Here is a 21,689-nt window from a genome sequence, read left to right as displayed (position 1 = left end):
AGGGGGGGCAGAAGCAGGAGGGGGCACGGTGAGAAGTGGGCTGCGAGGTGTTCCAGCAACGGCCCCAGCCTATCTCACGGGGTTCTCCGGAGCTGGGATGGCCCTTCGGAGTTGGCCAGAGTTGGGGCAGAGGGACTGGGCCTTTATGGTCATCAGCTAGTCATTGTGTATGGGCTGCCTCTGAAAGGAGGCGTGACCGGGGTCCCAGATGACCACGAGCCAGCTGAGGGCCGTCTGCTGACAGTGCTGCCAGCAGCCCTGCTGAAGGCTGTCTCTGGCGGGCGGCTTCTCCCGGTAGCCCTATGTCATGACTGTCAGGCTCTGAGCTCTGACGCTTTTCCCAGTTTTCCCATCTAGCCGTGTATCCAGTGTTAACTGACTAGCGTTTTGTACGTTTCTGTCTTCAAAAGAGCTGAGGAGCATCAGGGTAGGAAAGGGGTGGAAATAGTGCAACCAATTGGATTTCTTTATGGTTTCCCAAGACCTGGGCTCGCTAATACGGGAGCCACTGGCCATGGGTGGCCACTTAAATAAATGAAAATAAGAGTTGTTTGTTAGGCACATGCGTCTGGTGGCTCCTGTGCTGATCAGGGCGGGTGCGGAACATTCCCGTCGTCAGTGCCCAGCAGGCTGAAGGTTCTCGGGAACATCTCTGAAGGCGTCTTCCAGCCTTAAACATCTGTCCTTTCCTTTACAGTCTCCTTCCTGAAATAATGCGTGCACGCTGCCTCCTTTCGCACAGTTTACTTGGAAGACTATTAGACCTTTACGCAAAAATGCTGGTGCCTGATGTTTTCAATAAATATCCCAGAAATGTACCTAATAACCAAGGCATTTAAGATCTGGATGAGCTATCTCTTCTGAAAGATTGAGAGGCGTGTGTCTGTAGCCATTTGCCTTAGAAACAAATTCTTCAATAGCTAGGATGTTTTCTAACACCCTATAGATCTTACCTAGTCACTGAGCGAAGCAATGGTGAGTAAAATTGGAAATCGCATTTAGTGATATTTTATCACATTTGTCTCTCGAGGAGGAAAGCCGAGCATCTGTGACTCCCGTGGATCCAGTTTTTCAAGTTCCAATTTCAAAGGCAGTTCAGCTGACTACGGACGATGCCATCAAAACCACTCTCCTGGTGGAATTGGACATTTCGGTAAGTTCCAGAAGCTGGCTCTGAGCCCCGTGTGCTGTCGAGGGGCTGCTGGGGTCCCCACGCTCGGGAGGGACGACGGTCTCTGGCCGACAGCAGGCCCGCTCATTCTCGACCCCCCGTGTTTTCTCCCCACGTCACACCTGTTTTCTTTTGACTCTGGGGGTGTGTGGGGGTGGGGCTACAATGAGGAGGGATGTGGGAGGTGAGTTGATTGGAGACAACAGTGGCGCCACCTATATAGTGTCTCTCGCCTGGGAGAGAACAGCGTCCCCTCACTCAGTAAGCCGTGAAACATAGCAGCCTCAAAGCGGCATTTCCGTCCGAGAAGAGCCCTGAGAGAGGCAGCCGGTCGTTGGAGGGTGGTCGGGAGCAGAGCTCAGACCCGGCCGGGCACCGACCGCTTCGTTCCTCGTCGTCGTGGTGGCTCTCGTGCCTTGAGAATCCGGGAGCAGTCACGGATCCCTCCAGAAAGATGGTGATAAGCGTTCTCATGTAGTTTTCGGGGCACGTGCTGTGTCTCCGCTCCATCCACGAGCCACTGCCCGGCCCCGGCCCCGAACCACTGGCCTCCTGTGACCTCAGGGCCGGAGGCTCGAGAGTCCCTCAGCTGTGTATGTCGGCGGGGGTTCCGGGAAGGGGGTCGTGATTTCAGAAAAGGGAGTCGGGGCCGTCTGTAGATTTCGCCGAACTTCTGACAGGAAGAGAGAAACGGCAGGCATCAAACTAAGTGGTTTTGCTGGCATACGGTCGAGTAGTTTCCCGTTCCTTTGGAAGTATTGTTAAATGTTCTGTGTGTACCGAAACGTTTTCTTTTTCATTCTGTGTCACACTCTTGTCGTGAAATGGTGAGGGTTGGCCGGCAGGTGGGTTCACGCTGTGTCCCTCACTGGCCGGGGACGAGAGCACGTGTGGTCGGAGGCTCTCGGGATCCTGCACTCGTTCTGTGTCACACACTCTGTGAACCGCCGTGGGGGGCACGTGGATCTTCCAGTCCGCGTTCGTTCACAGCAGCAAAGCCAAGTGCTGGAACGTCTTCTGCTCAGTAAGGAAGAAATACGATGTCTCTCCTGCCCTTGTTCTTCCCCAAAAGAAAAAACTAAAGGAAATCGAGGACCGGTGCAGACAGCCTCAGGAAGTTTCTCTCGCTCCTAATATGCGTGTTTGCCTGAGAGGGAATTTTACGTTGACGATTAAAACATTTACTGAGTCACCTTAAATGAGAAAGGTTTTAACATTGTAAAAAATACTCAAATGGTCGAAACAAAACACTGGGTAACTATGGAAGTTTTTTTCTTTAAAGTAACTCCCGAGGCCCCTGGCTGGCTCAGTCCATGGAGCATGTGACTCTCGATCTCGGAGTTGTGAGTTGGAGCCCTGCGCGGGGTGTATAGGTTACTTTAAAATTAAAAAAAAAAAAAAGTAACTCCTAATAAAAGGTTTGTTCAGTTGGGCTTATTTTTTGAAGTTAGAATCATTTGGTTTCTAGTTCCTATTTTGAAATGAGAATATAATAAAAACATATTTTTGTTACCCCACGGCTCAAACTCTTAACTCATACGTGCTTTTTTTTCCTTCCATGTTGGTTCTTCTCTAGAAAACAGATTTTTCCTATCAGCCTGGAGACGCCTTCAACGTGATCTGTCCCAACAGTGATTCTGAGGTTCAACACCTACTCCAAAGACTGCGGCTCACAGACAGAAGAGAGCACTGTGTCGTCTTGAAAATTAAGGGTGACACAAAGAAGAAAGGTACAGCCCCGATCTGTTATTTCTTAAGGTGTCGTTGGACCAACGCATGGGAGGTGACCAGTGCAAGGCCCTCCTTCCCCAACCCTGTGTGATGGCTGCACAGGTGGCCTGAGGCCTGGCGCCCCGTCAGTGGGTAGGACACGGGCACGTGCTGGCCTGCCGGTTTCTTAACTTTTACACCCATCACACGGGGTGCGATGATCGTGCATTTTCTGCTTCCTGACACAGCTGGACAGGACACGTGAGTGTAACCGAGTCTGTTCGTTGGCTTTCTGCACTTAGCATTATTTTGTTGTGGAGTTCTACGAGAGTTGTCCTACAGTAAACTCTTATTATGTGGACCTTTTTAAGGTTTGCTTATAATGTGTATTTCTCATAGCATATTTATTGCTTATTTAGTATATAAAAATAGTTTTCCATAATTAAGGGGCATTATTTGTTTTTTCACTTATTTGCCTAGAATCTTGGAGTTTCATCAATTCTAAAATTCTTTTTGAGAATAATATGCATTGTTAATGGACAAGAGCCATATTTTGGTTTTTGGTTGTTTTTTTTTGTTTGTTTGTTTTGGTCCTTGGCTTTGGATAATTTCCCTCTTGTTTGGTATACCTAGATTTGGTAGGTGTGGCTAATAATACTATGGAATTTATAATTCTTTTATTTATTTATTTTTGCAAAGTGGATTTTTTTTCCCTATAAACATTTTGGGAAAATTTTTTGACTGGATAAACATTGCCACAAATCCTATTGTACCTTGCTAGCATGGTAATGTAAAGAATACAGGTAATTGTGTTTTTAAGGATGCAAAAACATTCTATTCTTTATTTTTTGTGTCACGAACTCTTTCCTGTGTGCCTGAAAAGGAGCAGCCTTACCCCAGCACATCCCCGAGGGACGCTCTCTCCAGTTCATTCTCACCTGGTGCCTTGAAATAAGAGCAGTTCCTAAGAAGGTACATCTCTTTGGGTGACTATTTGGAAGTATACTTAGCTCTGTGTAAGATTCATTAAATCTGGTATCTGCCCTTTGAAGGCTTAGAAGATACGGCGTTCAGGGCATCTTTTCAAGAGTTTCCAAGCGTGTATGGTATTTGTCATGGACAAATATTTTTGGGGTTGTGCTTATATTGAAATTTTGTGTTTTCTTTTTTTAAAAAAAATTTTTTTTAACGTTTATTTATTTTTGAGACAGTGAGAGACAGAGCATGAACGGGGGAGGGTCAGAAAGAGAGAGGGAGACACAGAATTGGAAACAGGCTCCAGGCTCTGAGCTGTCAGCACAGAGCCCGACGCGGGGCTCGAACTCACCGACCGTGAGATCATGACCTGAGCCGAAGTCGGCCGCTCAACCGACGGAGCCACCCAGGTGCCCCAAAATTTTGTGTTTTCTGTTGAAATGACATTTTTCTTATTCTTACCAGCCGTTAACTTGATGTGACACGTTAATCAGTGATTAAGGTGACCCCAGATGACCTTGTGTTCTCCTACTGCACAGGGACACTTTTTCTAATTGATGACAGGAAGCTTATGAGGGTGCAGGCCTGTTTAATGTTGGGATCTCTTCCGGGTGAAAGCACACAGTCACCTACTGTTAAATCAGAATTAAAGGATTCGGGGAGGTTACGGATGTCTCTAGATGAATGTGCAGAGAGAATGATCCACTAGGTGTCAGTAGGATGCCGGGAGCTGCGTTTCGAAGATGCTCGTACCTGATTTCTTCCAACCGCGTCCCTACACAGATCCAAATGGGGAAACTTTGCCGGCCGCACTTCGCCAGTGAGCGTGGGTGGTGCCTCCATCAGGGTGCCCTCCACGATGCCGTTTCTGCTCTCTGTCGTATTCGTCGTTTGTTGCATGCAGCCTTTGGGAAGCAAACTCCTTTAGAGAGAGGCTCAGCCCTGGATGTAATTTGAGTAAATTTAGAATTCACTGTGATGAGAACTTCCTGATTAAACACAGTACGTTTCACAATTTAGTTCAGCTCTACCTTTCCATACAGCGAATATACATAAACATATTTTTCCTTACTATAAAAGTAACATTCTCACTGTAAAAATTCTGGACACAAAAATGAGGAACTCAGGAACTCAGGAGCTCGTGTACCCCAGGGTGGGAAGGTATCCTGCCTGCGACCCGTGCAGACAAGTGGGGTGCTCGTTCACCCCACACGGTTTCCGAGTGCTCGGTCTGTGTTTGGCCCTGTGCCTGGCATCGTGAAGAAGGCTTGCAGTGTGTTAGTCCCAGGATAGTTCAGGCAGGGCTCCTGAGCTGAGCCACTGGAAACCCGTGACCCCTCATGAGAGGAGGGACCTCGTCCTTCCTGTTGGGGGGTCCAGGGCACGAGGTGCTTGAGCCATGGGGTGACAAGTAGGAGTGTCTGTTAGCATCTCATTTAGCACTGGAAACAGAGGACTCGCTTACTTGCTTTGTCCCTAAAGAACCCTGGAGTGGTGACAGCTGTATGTGCCATTTAACGGGTGTATGTCGTTAAGAACCATCTATATGTATGTCATGGTCCGAATACGTGGAAACCGGAAGTCATTACTAGCAAGTTTGGTCTTTTGTCCGAGAGTTTGGACTTGGCTCTTTGAGGCTTGGGATTCAGGATGTCATTGCTTGGCTTTCTTCGTTTCTGTTCTCCTCCTCTTTCTGCAGTGAGTCTGAGGTGACTCAGAGAGTCCGTGTGCAGGAGGCTTCTCGATGCTCTGGCCTTGCCTGTCTTTGCAGCCTTTGTCCTGCGCCCCCATTTCCCTGCGTGCTAGTGAATACGGCATGGCCCCGGGGAGCGTGCTTTTGCCAGCCGCCTGTGCCTTTGCGGAACCGCTGGCCGCTTCGCCCTCCTGACCGTCTCTTCCACGGGGCCAGCTGTCGGCTCAGGCTTGCGTTCCGGGACACCCGGGCTGCCGAAGCCCCTATCGGGGTAGTTGGCCTCCTGAGCACTCTCACGAGCTGGGAGCCCTTAGGGCAGAGCAGGGGTCGTGCCCAGTGCCTTTTGTATAAAGGGCTTACCGGTTAGCAGAGGAGAGAAGTCTAGCTTGTGGTCATCTGCTAAGACAAGAACAGGTATTTTGTCTCGAGTTAAAATGAGGAGTTACGAGACTCCTGATCACTGTTACTCAAGTACACCAGACACGACATCTGAGGTCGTACTTGGGACTGAATCACATTGGTTTGGGAAACAGGAAAGGTGACCGAAAGTAGGACGTGGGAGGGCACTTTCTTGAGCAGGCTGAATGAAAGCACATAGGTGCCAGCCAAGTTCTCTCTCCTGATCGCACACCTAGATGCGTGACCGGGTGCGTCCCCGGGTGACCAGGTGCGTTCCCGGGTACGTACTGACGGAAGATTCGCGCAGCCTGGCCCCACGTGGTACTTTCAACCTGCTTCCTCCTCTGGCCGCAGGCGATGCTGAGAGCCCTGGCGGAACACGCGGCCGGCCCAGACAGGCGCAGGCTGCACGAGCTGTGCAGCAGGCAGGGCGCCGCCGACTACAGCCGCTTCGTGCGGGACGCCCACACCGGGCTCCTGGACCTCCTGCTGGCTTTCCCATCCTGCCAGCCTCCGCTGGCGCTCCTGCTCGGTGAGTGCTCCTGGTCCTGCGCCCCAGGGGCCCTCCCGTGAGTGCTCCCCGGCCCTGTGCCCCCAGGGTCCCTCTCATGAGTGCTCCCGGCCCTGTGCCCCAGGGGCCCTCCCGTGGGTGCTCCCCAGCCCTGCGCCCCAGGGGCCCTCCCGTGAGTGCTCCCCGTCCCTGTGCCCCAGCGTCCCTCTCATGAGTGCTCCCGGCCCTGTGCCCCAGGGGCCCTCCCGTGAGTGCTCCCAGCCCTGCGCCCCAGGGGCCCTCCCGTGAGTGCTCCCCGTCCCTGTGCCCCAGCGTCCCTCTCATGAGTGCTCCCGGCCCTGCGCCCCAGGGGCCCTCCCATGAGTGCTCCCGGCCCTCCGCCCCAGGGGCCCTCCCGTGAGTGCTCCCCGGCCCTGTGCCCCAGGGTCCCTCCCATGAGTGCTCCTGGCCCTGTGCCCCAGGGGCCCTCCCGTGAGTGCTCCCCGGCCCTGTGCCCCAGGGTCCCTCCCATGAGTGCTCCTGGCCCTGTTCCCCAGGGGCCCTCCCGTGAGTGCTCCCCAGCCCTGTGCCCCAGGGTCCCTCCCATGAGTGCTCCTGGCCCTGTGCCCCAGGGGCCCTCCCATGAGTGCTCCCCGGCCCTGTGCCCCAGGGTCCCTCCCGTGAGTGCTCCCGGCCCTGCGCCCCAGGGGCCCTCCCGTGAGTGCTCCCAGCCCTCCGCCCCAGGGGCCCTCCCGTGAGTGCTCCCGGCCCTGCGCCCCAGGGACCCTCCCATGGGTGCTCCCCACCCCTGCGCCAAGGGCCCTCCCATGAGTGCTCCCAGCCCTGCATCCCAGGGGCCCTCCCGTGAGTGCTCCCCGGCCCTGTGCCCCAGGGACCCTCCCATGGGTGCTCCCCACCCCTGCGCCAAGGGCCCTCCCATGAGTGCTCCCAGCCCTGCATCCCAGGGGCCCTCCCGTGAGTGCTCCCCGGCCCTGTGCCCCAGGGTCCCTCCCATGAGTGCTCCTGGCCCTGCACCTCAGGGGCCCTCCCGTGAGTGCTCCCCACCCCTGCACCTCAGGGGCCCTCCCGTGAGTGCTCCCCACCCCTACGCCAAAGGCCCTCCCGTGAGTGCTCCCGGCTCTGCACCCCAGGGTCCCTCCCATGAGTGCTCCTGGCCCTGTGCCCCAGGGACCCTCCCATGGGTGCTCCCCACCCCTGCGCCAAGGGCCCTCCCATGAGTGCTCCCAGCCCTGCATCCCAGGGGCCCTCCCGTGAGTGCTCCCCGGCCCTGTGCCCCAGGGTCCCTCCCATGAGTGCTCCTGGCCCTGCACCCCAGGGGCCCTCCCGTGAGTGCTCCCCACCCCTGCACCTCAGGGGCCCTCCCGTGAGTGCTCCCCACCCCTGCACCAAAGGCCCTCCCGTGAGTGCTCCCGGCTCTGCACCCCAGGGTCCCTCCCATGAGTGCTCCTGGCCCTGTGCCCCAGGGGCCCTCCCGTGAGTGCTCCCTGGCCCTGTGCCCCAGGGGCCCTCCCATCAGTGCTCCCCACCCCTGCGCCAAGGGCCCTCCCGTGAGTGCTCCTGGCCCTGCACCCCAGGGTCCCTCCCATGAGTGCTCCTGGCCCTGTGCCCCAGGGGCCCTCCCGTGAGTGCTCCCCACCCCTGCACCCCAGGGGCCCTCCCATCAGTGCTCCCCACCCCTGAGCCAAGGGCCCTCCCGTGAGTGCTCCCAGCCCTGTGCCCTAGGGGCCCTCCCATCAGTGCTCCCCACCCCTGAGCCAAGGGCCCTCCCGTGAGTGCTCCTGGCCCTGCACCCCAGGGGCCCTCCCGTGAGTGCTCCCCACCCCTGCACCCCAGGGGCCCTCCCGTGAGTGCACCCCACCCCTGCGCCAAGGGCCCTCTCGTGAGTGCTCCTGGCTCTGCACCCCAGGGGCCCTCCTGTGAGTGCTCCCCACCCCTGTGCCCTAGGGGCCCTCCCGTCTGTCTGGCAGGTGGCAGGGGGGAGCACGTCTCTGGGAGGGAGCCTCTGTGTCTGGGTCTTCCTGGAAGTGTGAAGAACCCCACTGCCACAATGTTTATTTCCTTACTTCGTCCTTCTGCCATCATCACAATCGTCTGAGCTTCCTTGCAGCCAGTGGTCATTCTCCTTCTTTGGATTGGACTTCAGCGTCTTTTCTATTCATTCAGCTATGGTTTGGAAAGTTTTTTTGCTCAGATTTTACCGAAAAAGGAGTTTCCCGAAGGAAACCAGGTTTTTCAAAGCTGATAGGCATCAGGTGTACGTGACAGAGGTTAAGGAGGTGGGTGCTCTCTGTGCACAACACAGAGGTGTCGCCGCTGGGCACGTCCAGTTCAGGGCGCTCCCAGGGCGGCAGAGGCCCCCCGTGTCGTACCGGCACGTGCTGCCTCGTGCAGGGAGCCTCCGGGCTTGAGGCCTGGGTGAACTAGCCACAGAATGTCCAAATGTAGCATTACCTTGATTTTCATCCACACTGTCTCTTGGGGTCTTTGTTCCAACAGAAGAGAGAAGACCTCCCTGAGGAACTGTGTGTCAGGGGGGGACTTTCTGCAGCCTCCGTGGGGACCACAGACGTGTACCAGGGATGGTGACGGACGAGTGTGCAGGAGTCTTAGACGCGTAGTACTTTCCTGTGCTTGTAGTTTTGTCCTCCCCTAGCTGTTTTGCTGTGGCGATAACTAGTAAAACCTTCAGAATTGCATTATCTTTGGTTCCAGGAAAACGTATATCCTGCTTCTCACTGTTAGGCCACAAGGTGCCCCCTTGTCCCGCAGAATTAGCTGTGTGCTCCTCTATAAGTCAGATCCTGCTTTATTTCCCTTCTTTTTTTAAGTTTATTTATTTTGAGGGTTTTGAGGGAGAGAGAATACACGTGCATGAGTGGCGAGCAGGGCAAGGGCAGAGAGAGAGAGAGAGAGAGAATGAGAGAGAGAATGAGAGAGAGAATGAGAATGAGAATGAGAATGAGAATGAGAATGAGAATGAGAATGAGAATCCCAAGCAGACTCCACACCCAGCGTGGAGCCTGATGCGGGGCACAGTTTTACGAACCGTGAGATCATGACCTGAGCGGAAATCAAGAGTCGGACATTCAACTGACTGAGCCCCCCAGGCGCCTTTTTCCCTTTTTCTTAGTACTCCTTTTCCGTGTCCTCAAAATGGTGAAGTTTCTGAGCGAGGCAGCTCCTCCCACTTCCCCGTATTCAAAGGGATGCTCCTCCCCTTCCCAGTGGAGTCTGTGGAGGGAGAACGGGGTTTGGGAGAATAACCAGAACATGTGTAGACAAACTGTAAGAACCCTTGTAAAGCTCCCCAGCATATGAGAATAGGTTTCTGTTCTTTTCACCGATTTGCTGTCTTTTAACTTTTGTATAGCATTTATTACACAGTTATGTAAAAAATGAGTAAAGGCATTGAGGCTTAAAAAATTAGATTCTTGGGGCGCCTGGGTGGCTCAGTCAGTTGAGTGTCTGACTTCAGCTCGAGTCATGATCTCACAGTTGGTGAGTTTGAGCCCTATGTCGGGCTCTGTGCTGACAGCTCAGAGCCTGGAGCCTGCTTCGGATTCTGTGTCTCCCTCTCTCTGCCCCTCCCCTGCTCATGCTCTGTCTCTGTCTCTCTCTCAAAAATAAATAAACATTAAAAAATTATTTTCCAGCTTCTTTAAAGAAATTGAACGTATCTAAAGCTTATAGTATGTTGAGCCCTTTTTAAGCCTTATTCTGTTATTTGTTAAATTTTAGAACAGGTCTTTTCCAGTTTTTACTATAGAACTGCTAAACGTATAACGTTGAACACAAAAAGTTTCAGAGTTTGTTAGTGGACAGTTAGGTATTCAAGTAGTGAATCTTTTTTTTTTTTTTAATGAAATTTATTGTCAAACTGGTTTCCATACAACAGCCAGTGCTCATCCCAAAAGGTGCCCTCCTCAAAACCCATCACCCACCCTCCCTCCCACCCTCAAGTAGTGAATCTTTGACTTTTTTTTAAGTTTATTTACTTTGAGAGAAAGGAAGAGTAGGGAAGGGGTTGTGTGGGTGTAGGGGAGAGAGAGAATGACAGAGAGAGGGAGAGAAAGAGAATCCCAAGCAGGCTCTGTGCTGCCAGTGCAGGGCCCAACTCGGGCCTCAGACTCACAAACCATGAGCCATGACCTGAGCCCAAATCAAGAGTTGGTTGCTTAATCGACTGAGCCACCCAGCTGCCCCAACTCTTTGACCGACTTTTAAAAGAGCACCAATGTATTTGGAAACCACTGGGTTCTGGACAACTTAAAGGTTTTACCACTACATTCCCATTTTCTTCTTACTATATAAATATAAGAAGGAAAAATATTTCAAGCCTAAGTATTTCCCATAATCCTTAACACCCTTAATCTTTTGGGGGTCGTGATCTTATTTGAAATATGAAAACTCTGGACACTTCTCAGAAAACTGCACACACATAGCGAATTTAATGAGTTTCTTGATTCTGAAGCCCCTTCATGGATGCTTTTATTATCCTTTGGGTTAAGAAGCTAGCTTTAGAAAGACACACTGATTTCCAGTTAAAGGAATGCCACGTGTCTGGTTTTTAATGTGAGGAATTGGAAAAAGTATTCAGTCATAATTTGCTTAGTCACAGTGAATTTACACATGCTCTAAAATATGCTTTAGAGTGGGAGAGAGCCAAAGCATAAGAGACTCTTAAAAACTGAGAACAAACTGAGGGTTGATGGGGTGGGAGGGAGGGGAGGGTGGGTGATGGGTATTGAGGAGGGCACCTTTTGGGATGAGCACTGGCTGTTGTATGGAAACCAGTTTGACAATAAATTTCATATATTGAAAAATAAAAATAAAATATGATTTAAATGCAAACATGTTATTTTGGGTATTCGAAATAAAAAAAAAATAGGCATCAAACTCAGACTTGAATTTTGACAAACCCTTACATATAATTTTTTTTTCAGTAGCAGTGAATTCATGGCTTGTTTTCATTCTTTTTTTTCTAGAGCATCTTCCTAAGCTCCAGCCCAGACCATATTCGTGTGCAAGGTACTGATATTTACTAACACATAGCATCTCTCTCCCAAAATATTGTGAATCTCCGACTTCTAAATCTTTATTAGTTCCAAATTCACCCGGTGGAAGTTTAACCTGATTTGTGGAAGACAATAGCGGGGACACGATAGGGAATGAAGGAGACCCGTCTTGGGACTCTGGTCCTGCAGGAGCACAACCACATTTAGTCCCTGGGCTGCAACCACATTCCCCCACATGAGGCCACAGTCGCCCGGGCCTCACCTGCTGCCTGCAGTGCTGGGCCAGGCCACCTTCGCTGGGTAGCAGAGGCCGCCAGTGAAGAGATGAAAGGTTGCAGAGATCTTACGGAGTCTCGAAGCAAACAGGGAATTGGAATCTCACAAGATGGGGGGGCAGGAGGAGGGGAACTTTTAAGGAGCAACAGATCGCTTTTCCCTGAGGAGTTAGAAGGCAGCTTAGAGCCCCGAAAGAAACCTCCCTGTGTCCAGTAAGAAAGGCTGAGTGTAGCCTGTATGATTAGTCCTGATACAAAGTTTAAAAGTAACCTGTGTGTCTCTGCAGCTCAAATCTGTCTCACCCGGGGAAGCTTCATTTCGTTTTCAACGTCGTGGAGTTTTTGTCTCCCACCACGAAGGAGGTCCTGCGGAGGGGCGTGTGCACAGGCTGGCTGGCCACGGTGGTCGCGTCCATCCTTCGTCCAGACACGCAGGTGTCCCCTGCAGAAGGCGGGCCAGCCCCTGCTCCTGAGGTACCGGGAGTGTGCAGTGTGGGCGTTCTTAAAATGATGCTGTTTGCCTGATTCGAAAAAAACAACGTGGTCTTCCCTGGCATCGTCCGTTACTGTGCAGTTTATTCAAAGGAAAATTTTTGCCATACTTGAATTTTAGAATCTCTTTCCTGGGAAGTCAGGAAAACATTACCTGCGTTCCATGTCTCTCTCAAATATTTAAAGTATGAATTTTGTAAAATACAGTCTTTTCTCCTTCCTTGTCCTGTTTGTAGAAAGGAAGGCCTTTCCTGCCAGTTGGCACAGGGAGAGTCCAGGACCATACTGAAGGCTGGTGTTGAGGTGTGCAGGCCAGAGCCTGTGTCCCAGATAAGTCCTTAACTTGGAGTCAGTCGACACCCAGAGATTAATTTTATAGCCTTTAGTTTTGGGGTACTAAAGGTTGTTTTTTTGTTTTGTTTTTTAAATTTTTTTTAATGTTTATTTACTTTTGAGAGAGAGAGCACAAAGAGGGGAGAGACAGAGAGAGAGGGAGACAGAATCCAGAGAAGGCTCCAGGCTCCACGCTTTCTGCACAGGGCCCGACGTGGGGCTCGAACCCATGAATTGTGAGATCGTGACCTGAGCTGGAGTCAGACGCCCACCTGACTGAGCCACCCAGGCACCCCTAGGATACTAGGGTTTCACCCTATTTCTTCCCTTTTTGTCACAGATGTGGTATAGAATTTGAATTAGTGCTGTTAATATGAAGGCATAATGTGGCAAAATGGCTTTTTAAACGGGAGAAAAATGTGACTCGATTTTGTGAACTGTGGACACTTTTACATCTGGACTTAGTGCCCATCCTTCGTGTTTTGACACAGCATGGGCAGAATCTCACTCAAGACTGTGGCGAAAGGAACAGTTTAAAGTCCCTGCTCGCCCACGAGGATGGTTGAAATTAAACAAAACATTTCAGGCTTTATCACGTCGTCTTTCTCTGTGGTATTGAAAAAAAACGTACCTGTCATTTGTAGCCTTATCTTAGGAAGGATGTGGTCGTTGTAAGTTATTGCAGTGGAAGAGTTCGTGCCCTGAGGGGGTGGTAAGGCTCGGTGTATACTTGAGAGGGCTTGTGGGAAACTGCTGCTCGAAGTTGCCCTTTACTGCGGTATTTTGCCAGGCTGCTGCCTGGACAGAGGCGTCTGAGAGAGAGACCCCGTCTCCTCCCCTGCGCCCTGTACTCCTGGGTTCACGCATCAGCAAAATATTAACCTAACACACTGTTCTTCTTTTTGTTTTTTTTAATTAAAAATATTTTTTTAAATGTTTATTTTTGAAGGAGAGAGACAGGGCGTGAGCAGAGAGAGAGAGGGAGACACAGAATCGGAAGCAGGCTCCAGGCTCTGAGCTGTCAGCACAGAGCCGGACGCGGGGCTCCAACTCATGAGCCGAGAGATCATGACCTGAGCCGAAGTCGGATCCTCAACCGACTAGGCCACCCAGGCACCCCGGTTTTGAAGAGAAATACTATAATACCGACAGGACAATACTATGTCGTACGATCCTATGAAAAGAGATGATCTCCAGAAAGTTGAACATGTGTGCGCCACACATATCACAGACACTCAGCACGGGTGCCTTTTGCACATTCTTTCCTCCCTTCCACCCTTTTCTTGCTCCTTTCTCCACTTTAACAGATCTTTTATTGTTAGGCTCCTCAGTGTTGAGGCATTAGAAGTACCGGGAAAAGGATACGATTTAAACTGTATGCTGCTTAGCACACGTTTTATTAGGAAGTGTAGACACTGTTAAGGGTCACGTGACCCACCCCACACCCTCCCCGCGCGGGTAGATGGGACAACTGTGACAGACGCCCCCTGTCCCTGGGAGGCGTGGACCGCCCCTCCCGGCGGTGTGTGGCCAGATGGCGCCATGAGACGCGAGCGGACAGGATGCGTGCCTGGCCCGGCGGGAGCTCCCTGCCGGGGCGGCTGCGACAGGAGGACGGGACGCCGCGGGTCAGGGACGCTGCTGGGGCTTGCAAGTGGGTGAAGTTGGTCTGTGGTGCAGAGAGCTGTAGCCAACCCGTAGCCTCACGGGAGAGCCAGGAAGACGTGTGCGGAGGTGTTGTGAGCCGTGTGGGGTCTGCTGCAGCGAGAGTGGACCGATGCTGGTTGCCTCGCGGTCCCTGTCACTGACACGCTCCTGTCATAGCCGGTGTATCCTGTTTTGTTTTGCCTCACGCGTCTTCTTACCAGTCATTTTACGGACGAATGTCTGATTATCGTCTCTTGTTCCGAAAATGTAAGTCCTCGGAGACAGGGATCTTGTTTTGTTCATTTCTGTATCCATAGTGCTCGTCCTATTGAGTACCGGCAGGGAGACTCATACTTGAATGAGTCAAGGCCAAGGTAACGTTAATGACCAGAATGAGAGCACGCGTTCACTCACAGCTCTGCTGGTTCTTTGTTTAAAAAGTACGGTGTTGGGGCGCCTGGGTGGCTTGGTCAGTTAAGCGTCCGACTTCGGCTCAGGTCATGATCTCACAATCTGTGGGTTCGAGCCCTGCGTCGGGCTCTGTGCTGACAGCTTGGAGCCTGGAGCCAGTTTCGGATTCTGTGTCTCCCTCTCTCTCTGCCCCTCCCCTGTTCATGCTCTGTCTCTCTCTGTCTCAAAAATAAATAAACGTTAAAAAAAATTAAAAAAAATAAAAAATAAATAAAAAGTACGGTGTTCATCACGTTGATGAGCCTCGTATGATTTTCCTTCCACCGAAGGAGAAAACGTGTATAATTACACGTGGGTGTGTAGAGCAGTTCCCCATTACCCGGTGTAACTTCTGCGCAGAGCAAACTGAGACTGGAACTGAAATATATTTAGAAGTTGGTTCCTTGTAAGTATTTCTGGCACACGGTTTAGAAGAACAACCTTTGGAAATTTTAGCAAAAAGGTTGTATTTATCTGTGTATTCGGCTTACTTATTCTTCCCCTTTTGCAGACACATAACATTGACCCCAGATTAACAAATACAGCACAATTCTCTAGCATCTTTGGAGCAACCCTCTGCTTTTTCCTTCCGTTGCCTAATTTGCACTGGAAACTTTCACTCCATCTTGTTAATCTTCGTTGCCCCTTGGTGTGCGAACACAGAGAATCCTGTCTTCAGGTTTTCATGCATTTCTCCATGATATATATAATGGGTTGCCTACTAGAAAGCAGATCTTACCCACGGGCCCAGGACAAGAATGTGATTGTATCTGTTCAGTGTTCTACCTTCAAGATATACCTGTCATTTTTAAAGCACCTTTGATTTCGACGGAAAGTAAAACTTTGCAAGACAGGCTTGTGTTTTTCTCTTTGGTGGTGGAAATGTTCATGGTTTCAGTAAGATCTGATGCTGCTGTTTAATTTCTCTAGCGAAGATCATCTTGCTTACGTACCTTTGTCTAGGTTTTCTTTTAGACTCACGAGCGTTGGTTTAATATTCCAGATCTCCATCTCTCCTCGAACAACCGGTTTTTTCCACTTACCGAGTGACCCTGCCGCCCCCGTCATAATGGTGGGTCCGGGAACTGGCATAGCGCCCTTCATTGGTTTCCTGCAACACAGGTGTGTGCTTTCTTTGACTAGTGAGAAAATGTATCCCTTGTGATACTGGCTAGAAATACGACAGAGCACCTTTTTTTGTTTCTGCAGTGACTTTTTTGGATATTGGACTTGGGTTGTAAAATTTTTATTTTAAAAAATTATTACCAAATGTGTGATCGCATAGCATAATTTGTCACCATGGGAAAAGTAAATGTGCTATCTCCCAGAGGTTTCGTTTTGTGTTAGAAGCTCCCTTTTTACGGCAGCACTTTATTTTTCTTTTTTTCCCCCAGCTGCACATAGTTTATAACGTGTAGTTGGGGACAGATTTCAGGCACCACTTTCTGTTGTGATGATGTGCGCACTGTCCCATGTGTCCCTTAACTGGATAAAACTGCTACTGACGGAGATTCGCTTACACCAAAGGTTCAAAGTTAAACCCCAACGTCAGTAATTTTCAGCAGATCGATCTGAATAGATGTGTCTTCGTATCCGTGTAGAACTCTTTGATGTAAAACAAGTTGTCCTTCTCTCCCTGTCTGTGAAATCCTGAACAATTCTTTTTGTGTGCTGGTCTCCACATAGCGGTGTAATATCCTGTGGACAGAGTCTTTTTGTTGTTTTTACTTTGTTTTTGTTTTTTCCTCAAGGAAGCAGAGGGGAAGGGCAGACGTGGCCGGCTTGTCTCATCGCTGTGTCATTTCTGAAACAGTTCTCAGCAGATCATTCTCCTCCTTAAAGCCCGGGGCCACGTTTCCATTCCATTAATTGAGAGTTAATTTTATTCACAGAGTCGCTATTAATAGTGAATGTAGAAGTCAGTGTAGGTTTCACACTGTGATGTTCTGGGTCATCCTCCTAGATCCCCACGAAATGCTTGTAGGTGCCTGCAGCCCACAGGTAATGCCTGTTGTAGCAGCTGCTGGAGGGACCAGGGATCCCTGGGAACATGGCACAGTGGTCACTCAGTGACTGCAAACCCTGCCTCGGTTTCTTGGGGGTATTTCCTGACCTAATAGCTTGGTTTTACATATATGTATATTTTTTAATGCTTGCTTATTTTTGACAGACAAAATGGGAATGGGGGAGGGGCAGAGAGAGGGAGACACAGAATCCAAAGCAGGCTCCGGGCTCCGAGCTGTCAGCACAGAGCCCAATGCGGGGCTCGAATCCACGAACCGTGAGATCATGACCTGAGCCGAAGTCGGACGCTTAACCGGCTCAGCTGCCCAGGCACCCCAGTTTTACATATTCTTTATGTCCAATATCTCCACTTTCTTTCTCACGTAGAGAGAAACTCCAAGAACAACATCCAGAGGGACACTTCGGAGCAATGTGGTTGTTTTTTGGCTGCCGACATAAGGAAAGGGATTATTTATTCAGGTACGACACAATTCTAGTATTCTGATTCCGGGCTTTCTCAGCTTGAAAGGATGAACTTTCAAGTAACTCATATACCGTATTTCAGAGAAGAGCTCCGACACTTCTATAAGCGTGGGATCCTAACTCACTTAAAGGTCTCCTTCTCGAGAGATGCTCCTGTCGGGGAGGAGGAAGCCCCAGTGAAGTATGTGCAAGACAACATGTGGCTTCACAGCAAGCAGGTGGCCAGGGTCCTTCTTCAGGAGAGCGGCTACATTTACGTGTGTGGGTGAGTGGCCGTCAGGCTCAGGGGCCGGGTCGGCGAAGACAGTTGATGATACTTATTAAGTGAACCAGGGACTGTTAACCTAGGTGGGTAGGGATGACTGATTTGATTCCTAAGTACAGGAATAGGAATACAAGTTCTAAAATGATTTTAACATACATTTAGCAGCCCAGATGTTGTCATTATCCGAGAAATAGAAGTGAAAATTAATCCTTGCTTTTCAGAATGCCGTGTGCCGTATTGAATACATATTTTAGCCTCTAGAAGTTCTTTTTGGTATTAAGACGTTAATCATTGAACTTGCAGTCTCAGGACTGATTCTGTTGTATCCAAGAATATGTGACGTGTGCAGCTGACCTAACTAAGGAAAACTCTGGTTTTTTACTCTGAGAATGTGAATCTAAAGATCCTTTTTTTCAAGGCATAATTTATGTCAAAGTTGACCTAAGCCAGGAATTTTCTTTATGTTAAGTTTTATTTACTTTTTGAAGCAAGATCTATTATAGAAATCCCAAAATTGCCATAAAAAATAAAAATTTGGGGAACTTACCAACTTGTCAATGGAATTAAAAAAAACTGCTAAATAGAAAGGACTTTTGAAGTGAGAAGTAGTTGTTTTTAATTCTAACACATCCCTGGCATTTATTTATTTATTTTTTAAAGTTTTATTTATTTTTGAGAGAGAGAGACAGGGTGTGAGCCAGGGAGGGGCAGAGAGAGAGGGAGACACAGAATCCGAAGCAGGCTCCGGGCTCTGAGCTGTCAGCACAGAGTCCGACGCAAGGCTCGAACCCACAAGACATGAGATCATGACCTGAGCCGAAGTTGGATGCTTAACCGACTGAGCCGCCCAGGTGCCCCCACATCCCTGGTGTTTAAAACATGTTGTAAATCACCAAGTCAGGTTTTTGTTTGTTTGTTTGTTTTGTTTTGTTTTTAAACTGTGATACCGAAGAAGAAATACTGGTACAGTGATCTGGAATAGATATAATTGAAACAGGTTTTATAAAACAGAGCTTTTTCTATTGACTTCTCGTGACCTGTTGTGATAACGTCTATTCTGTCTTATTGTTAAAAAAATTGGTTTTGACCGCTGAGTTGATTTTGTGACCTATTAATGGATTTTTGACTCCCTGCTTTTGGTTGATAAAGGCAGAGATTCTGGACATGATGTTGGTTTACATTTTCATTTAGCTTTTAGAGAAGTATTTGACCTTCACTTTGGAGACTGTAGAGCTGTCAATGATGAGGAATAGGCTGGAGTTTTAGATGCAGCTCAACTACTGGAGGCAAAGTCAGTTGCACAAGTCTACAGATAACTGGTAATGGAGAACTCGGGGGCTATCTTACATGTCCAGAGTCTTAAAATGTTAACTGAGGAATAGTTCTTTACTCATTCCTGGTGCCTCACTTTCCCATCTGTGCAGTGGAGTTGATAATGTGCATCATGGTGGTCTGTGGTCGGGGCTCAGGACGAGACCCCGTGGTGCCCTCATGCGGACCAGCCCCTCAGCAGGAGTGATCCTGTCCCTCAGCCCAGGGACCACTGTCCCAAGCCGGGAGCCTTGTGCTGCTGACAGTCAAGAGGACAGTGGAGACCAGGAGGTGTGGCAGCTGCAGCCACTGGGGCCACGGGGAAGGGCTGTGGGGATGAAAACTCCGGTGCAGTGGTGGAGGGGAGAGCACGACCAAGTCGAGGAGGCCCCTGGAGACGCCTTTCTCAACAAGTGTTACCGCAAGGGCGGGACAGGTTCTGTTCCCGACATCTTGGAGTCCTGCCTGACACTTTGGTTTTTTTTAACTTGTTTGTTTTTAAGAGCGCATGTGTGCAGGTGCGTGAGCGAGCGGGGGAGGGCAGATAGGGAGGGAGGGAGGGAGAAAGAGAATCCCAAGTAGCCCCCATGCCGTCAGCGCAGAACCCAACGTGAGGCTCGATCCCGCGAGCTGCAACATCGTGACCTGAGCCAAAATCAAGAGTCGGACGCTTAACTGACTGAGCCACCCAGGTGCCACCAGCGTCCTGTCTGGCACGGTTCAGATGTGGAGTGATAAGTGCAGTACATTCCCTGCCCCCAAACAGCTTACTCCCTGCTGGGAAAGACACATCAGCAGGTGCTTGGAGGGGACTGCAGGGGCACAGGAGGGTCACCTCACCCTGTCCTATAAGTGAATAGGCTAAAACATGTCGAAGCACTTAGAGCCAGGCCCACAGTTAATGTGTCTGTTAGTGTGTGTGTGTGTGTGTGTGTGCGCGCGTGTGTGTGTGTGCGCGCGCGCCCGCACAGGCATGTGCGTGTCCATACGAAGGCTTGTAGGTGGAAACCTGGTTGCCCTTGGGAATGCAAGTTCTGCTGTGTGCCCGGAGAATGAAGTGGGGGAATGAGGGCCATGATCAGAGCTAGGTTTATGGGGTCCTGAGACCTTGGACTTGGCTGCTCCTGGAGCAGGGGCGCCTTTGAGGGTTTCCAGCTGGCAGTGATCAGCTCTGATCACTGGTGGGTCACTGGTGAAGGCCTGACAGCTGACGGGCTGGGGCACCTGTTGGGTCGCTTCCCAGAGAGATGGAGGGAGGACCAGGGTGGGTGACGGTGGAGTTCGTGGGATTAGATTTGTGAACTATGGAGGCTTCGGTGAAAATTCTTGTTTCCTAAGCACTGACGCTAATATTCTTTTTTCTAGAGATGCAAAGAATATGGCCAAAGATGTCAATGATACCCTTGTGGAGATAATAAGCAAAGAGACTGGAGTTGAAAAACTAGAGGCAATGAAAACATTGGCCACTTTAAAAGAAGAAAAACGGTACCTTCAGGATATTTGGTCATAAAATCAAAAGAAAAGAAAAGAGTGGTGCTTTTTTGGCTGAAAGCGCTAAAAGACAATTTCACTGAAACTGAGACTTTGAATTTTTGAAACTAAAGAAAGGTTTCTTGGAGGAGGTAGGGCAGGAGTGGATCGCTTCCCATTACAGCAGACTTCCGGCTTGGTCTTCCGTAAATGCCCCTGCCGCTCAGCACACCGCGCTTCGGCCCCTACACCGGCGCCTCCCGGGCCGGCCACTGCGTCCTGGGGAACGTCACAGGTCCCTCCGTCCGTTCACAGGGCGTCTGTCTGTACGCGACGAGGCTTCCCAGGACAGGGCGTGGGCCCTAGAGCCGAGCGGGTGGTAGTTAAAGCTCGTGAACTTAATTTGGCAGTTTTTATAAACCAGGTGAAAATAATTTATTCTTACGTGAACTCTACCGTAAAGAATATTCATGTATTAAAATGAACCGTGTGTGGTGTGTGATTACTTGTGGACACAGACAGTCCCTGACGTCCGACGTTTTGACCTTACGGTGGGTGAGAGCGGTTCGCATCCGGTAGAAGGTGTACTCGACAGTTCGAGTTTTGCTCTTTCCCCGGGTCGGGGACGAGGGATGTCTCGCTCTCCGGTTTGCGGGACGTGGCGGAGTCCCTAGGCCCGGCCGCCGTCTGTACCCGTGCAAACGTTTTGTCTCTTTCGGTGCAGCGCTCGGTAAATCGAGGTGGTCGGCACTAAGCTGCACCTTCAGGGCTCACGTCCGTGCGGGCGCGCGTGTGAGGTAGGCCGGGCTGAGCGGTGACGTTCGGTAGCTTAGGCGGATTAAATGCTTTTCGACTTTCGAAGTTTTTAACTTAGAATGCATTTGTTGGGCTGTAACCTCACTGTAAGTTAAGGAAGATCTGTATAACCTTGTCAAATGATTATTTATTGCCAAGACTATATCTCTGATAAAAAAAATACTAAGGTAATGCTTATAGAGATTTTTTTTAAATGACTTTAAAAATGTGACCTATATTTTAAAATTCTATTTTATATGACTTACCACAATTGCTTCTTAATATCCTAGTTCCAGAATTTAGGGAAATTTGCATAGTTTACAGATGCGAGCAAGTACATATTTTAGTAAAACTACACCTCCATCCCCCCCCCCCCCGCCCCGTTCGTCTCCTCTGCTCCTTTTGGCATAGTTTTTAGTTTTTCTACACTATTTTAACCCCATGCTATCACTCAAATTGTGTCCTAGGCTTAAAATACCTACTTAAATTAGTGTCCTCGTGTTCTAAAAATTCCTACTGCGGTCTGATGTTTATGTCCCCCCACCCCCATTCATGTGTTCCCGTGCTAACTTCCATTGTGATGATAGTAGGAGGTGGGGCCTCTAGGAGGCACTTGGGTCGCGAGGGTGGAGCCCTCAGGAATGGGATCAGTACCCTGACACGGGAGGCCCCCCAGGGCCCCCTGGCTCC

General features: G+C 50.1%; 1 protein-coding gene across 3 annotated transcripts in view; it reads left to right on the top strand.

Moving 5' to 3' along the window:
- The window catches only part of MTRR (5-methyltetrahydrofolate-homocysteine methyltransferase reductase), a 33,330-nt gene extending 12,641 nt beyond the window's left edge, over positions 1-20,689 (top strand). For all 3 annotated transcript variants that reach the window (XM_042997681.1, XM_042997696.1, XM_042997686.1), the window contains exons 6-15: positions 1,031-1,153; positions 2,748-2,901; positions 3,765-3,853; positions 6,303-6,480; positions 11,445-11,487; positions 12,037-12,223; positions 15,675-15,793; positions 17,063-17,155; positions 17,241-17,423; positions 20,100-20,689. In XM_042997681.1, the coding sequence (XP_042853615.1) occupies positions 1,031-1,153; positions 2,748-2,901; positions 3,765-3,853; positions 6,303-6,480; positions 11,445-11,487; positions 12,037-12,223; positions 15,675-15,793; positions 17,063-17,155; positions 17,241-17,423; positions 20,100-20,244 (1,314 nt within the window). In that variant the 3' untranslated portion in view covers positions 20,245-20,689. The remainder of the gene's footprint in view (positions 1-1,030; positions 1,154-2,747; positions 2,902-3,764; positions 3,854-6,302; positions 6,481-11,444; positions 11,488-12,036; positions 12,224-15,674; positions 15,794-17,062; positions 17,156-17,240; positions 17,424-20,099) is intronic.
- Positions 20,690-21,689: the final 1,000 nt, after the last annotated feature.

The sequence above is a fragment of the Panthera tigris genome, chromosome A1, assembly GCF_018350195.1.
Source record: "Panthera tigris isolate Pti1 chromosome A1, P.tigris_Pti1_mat1.1, whole genome shotgun sequence".
NCBI lineage: Eukaryota > Metazoa > Chordata > Mammalia > Carnivora > Felidae > Panthera > Panthera tigris.
This window is presented reverse-complemented; position numbering and strand designations above follow the sequence as displayed.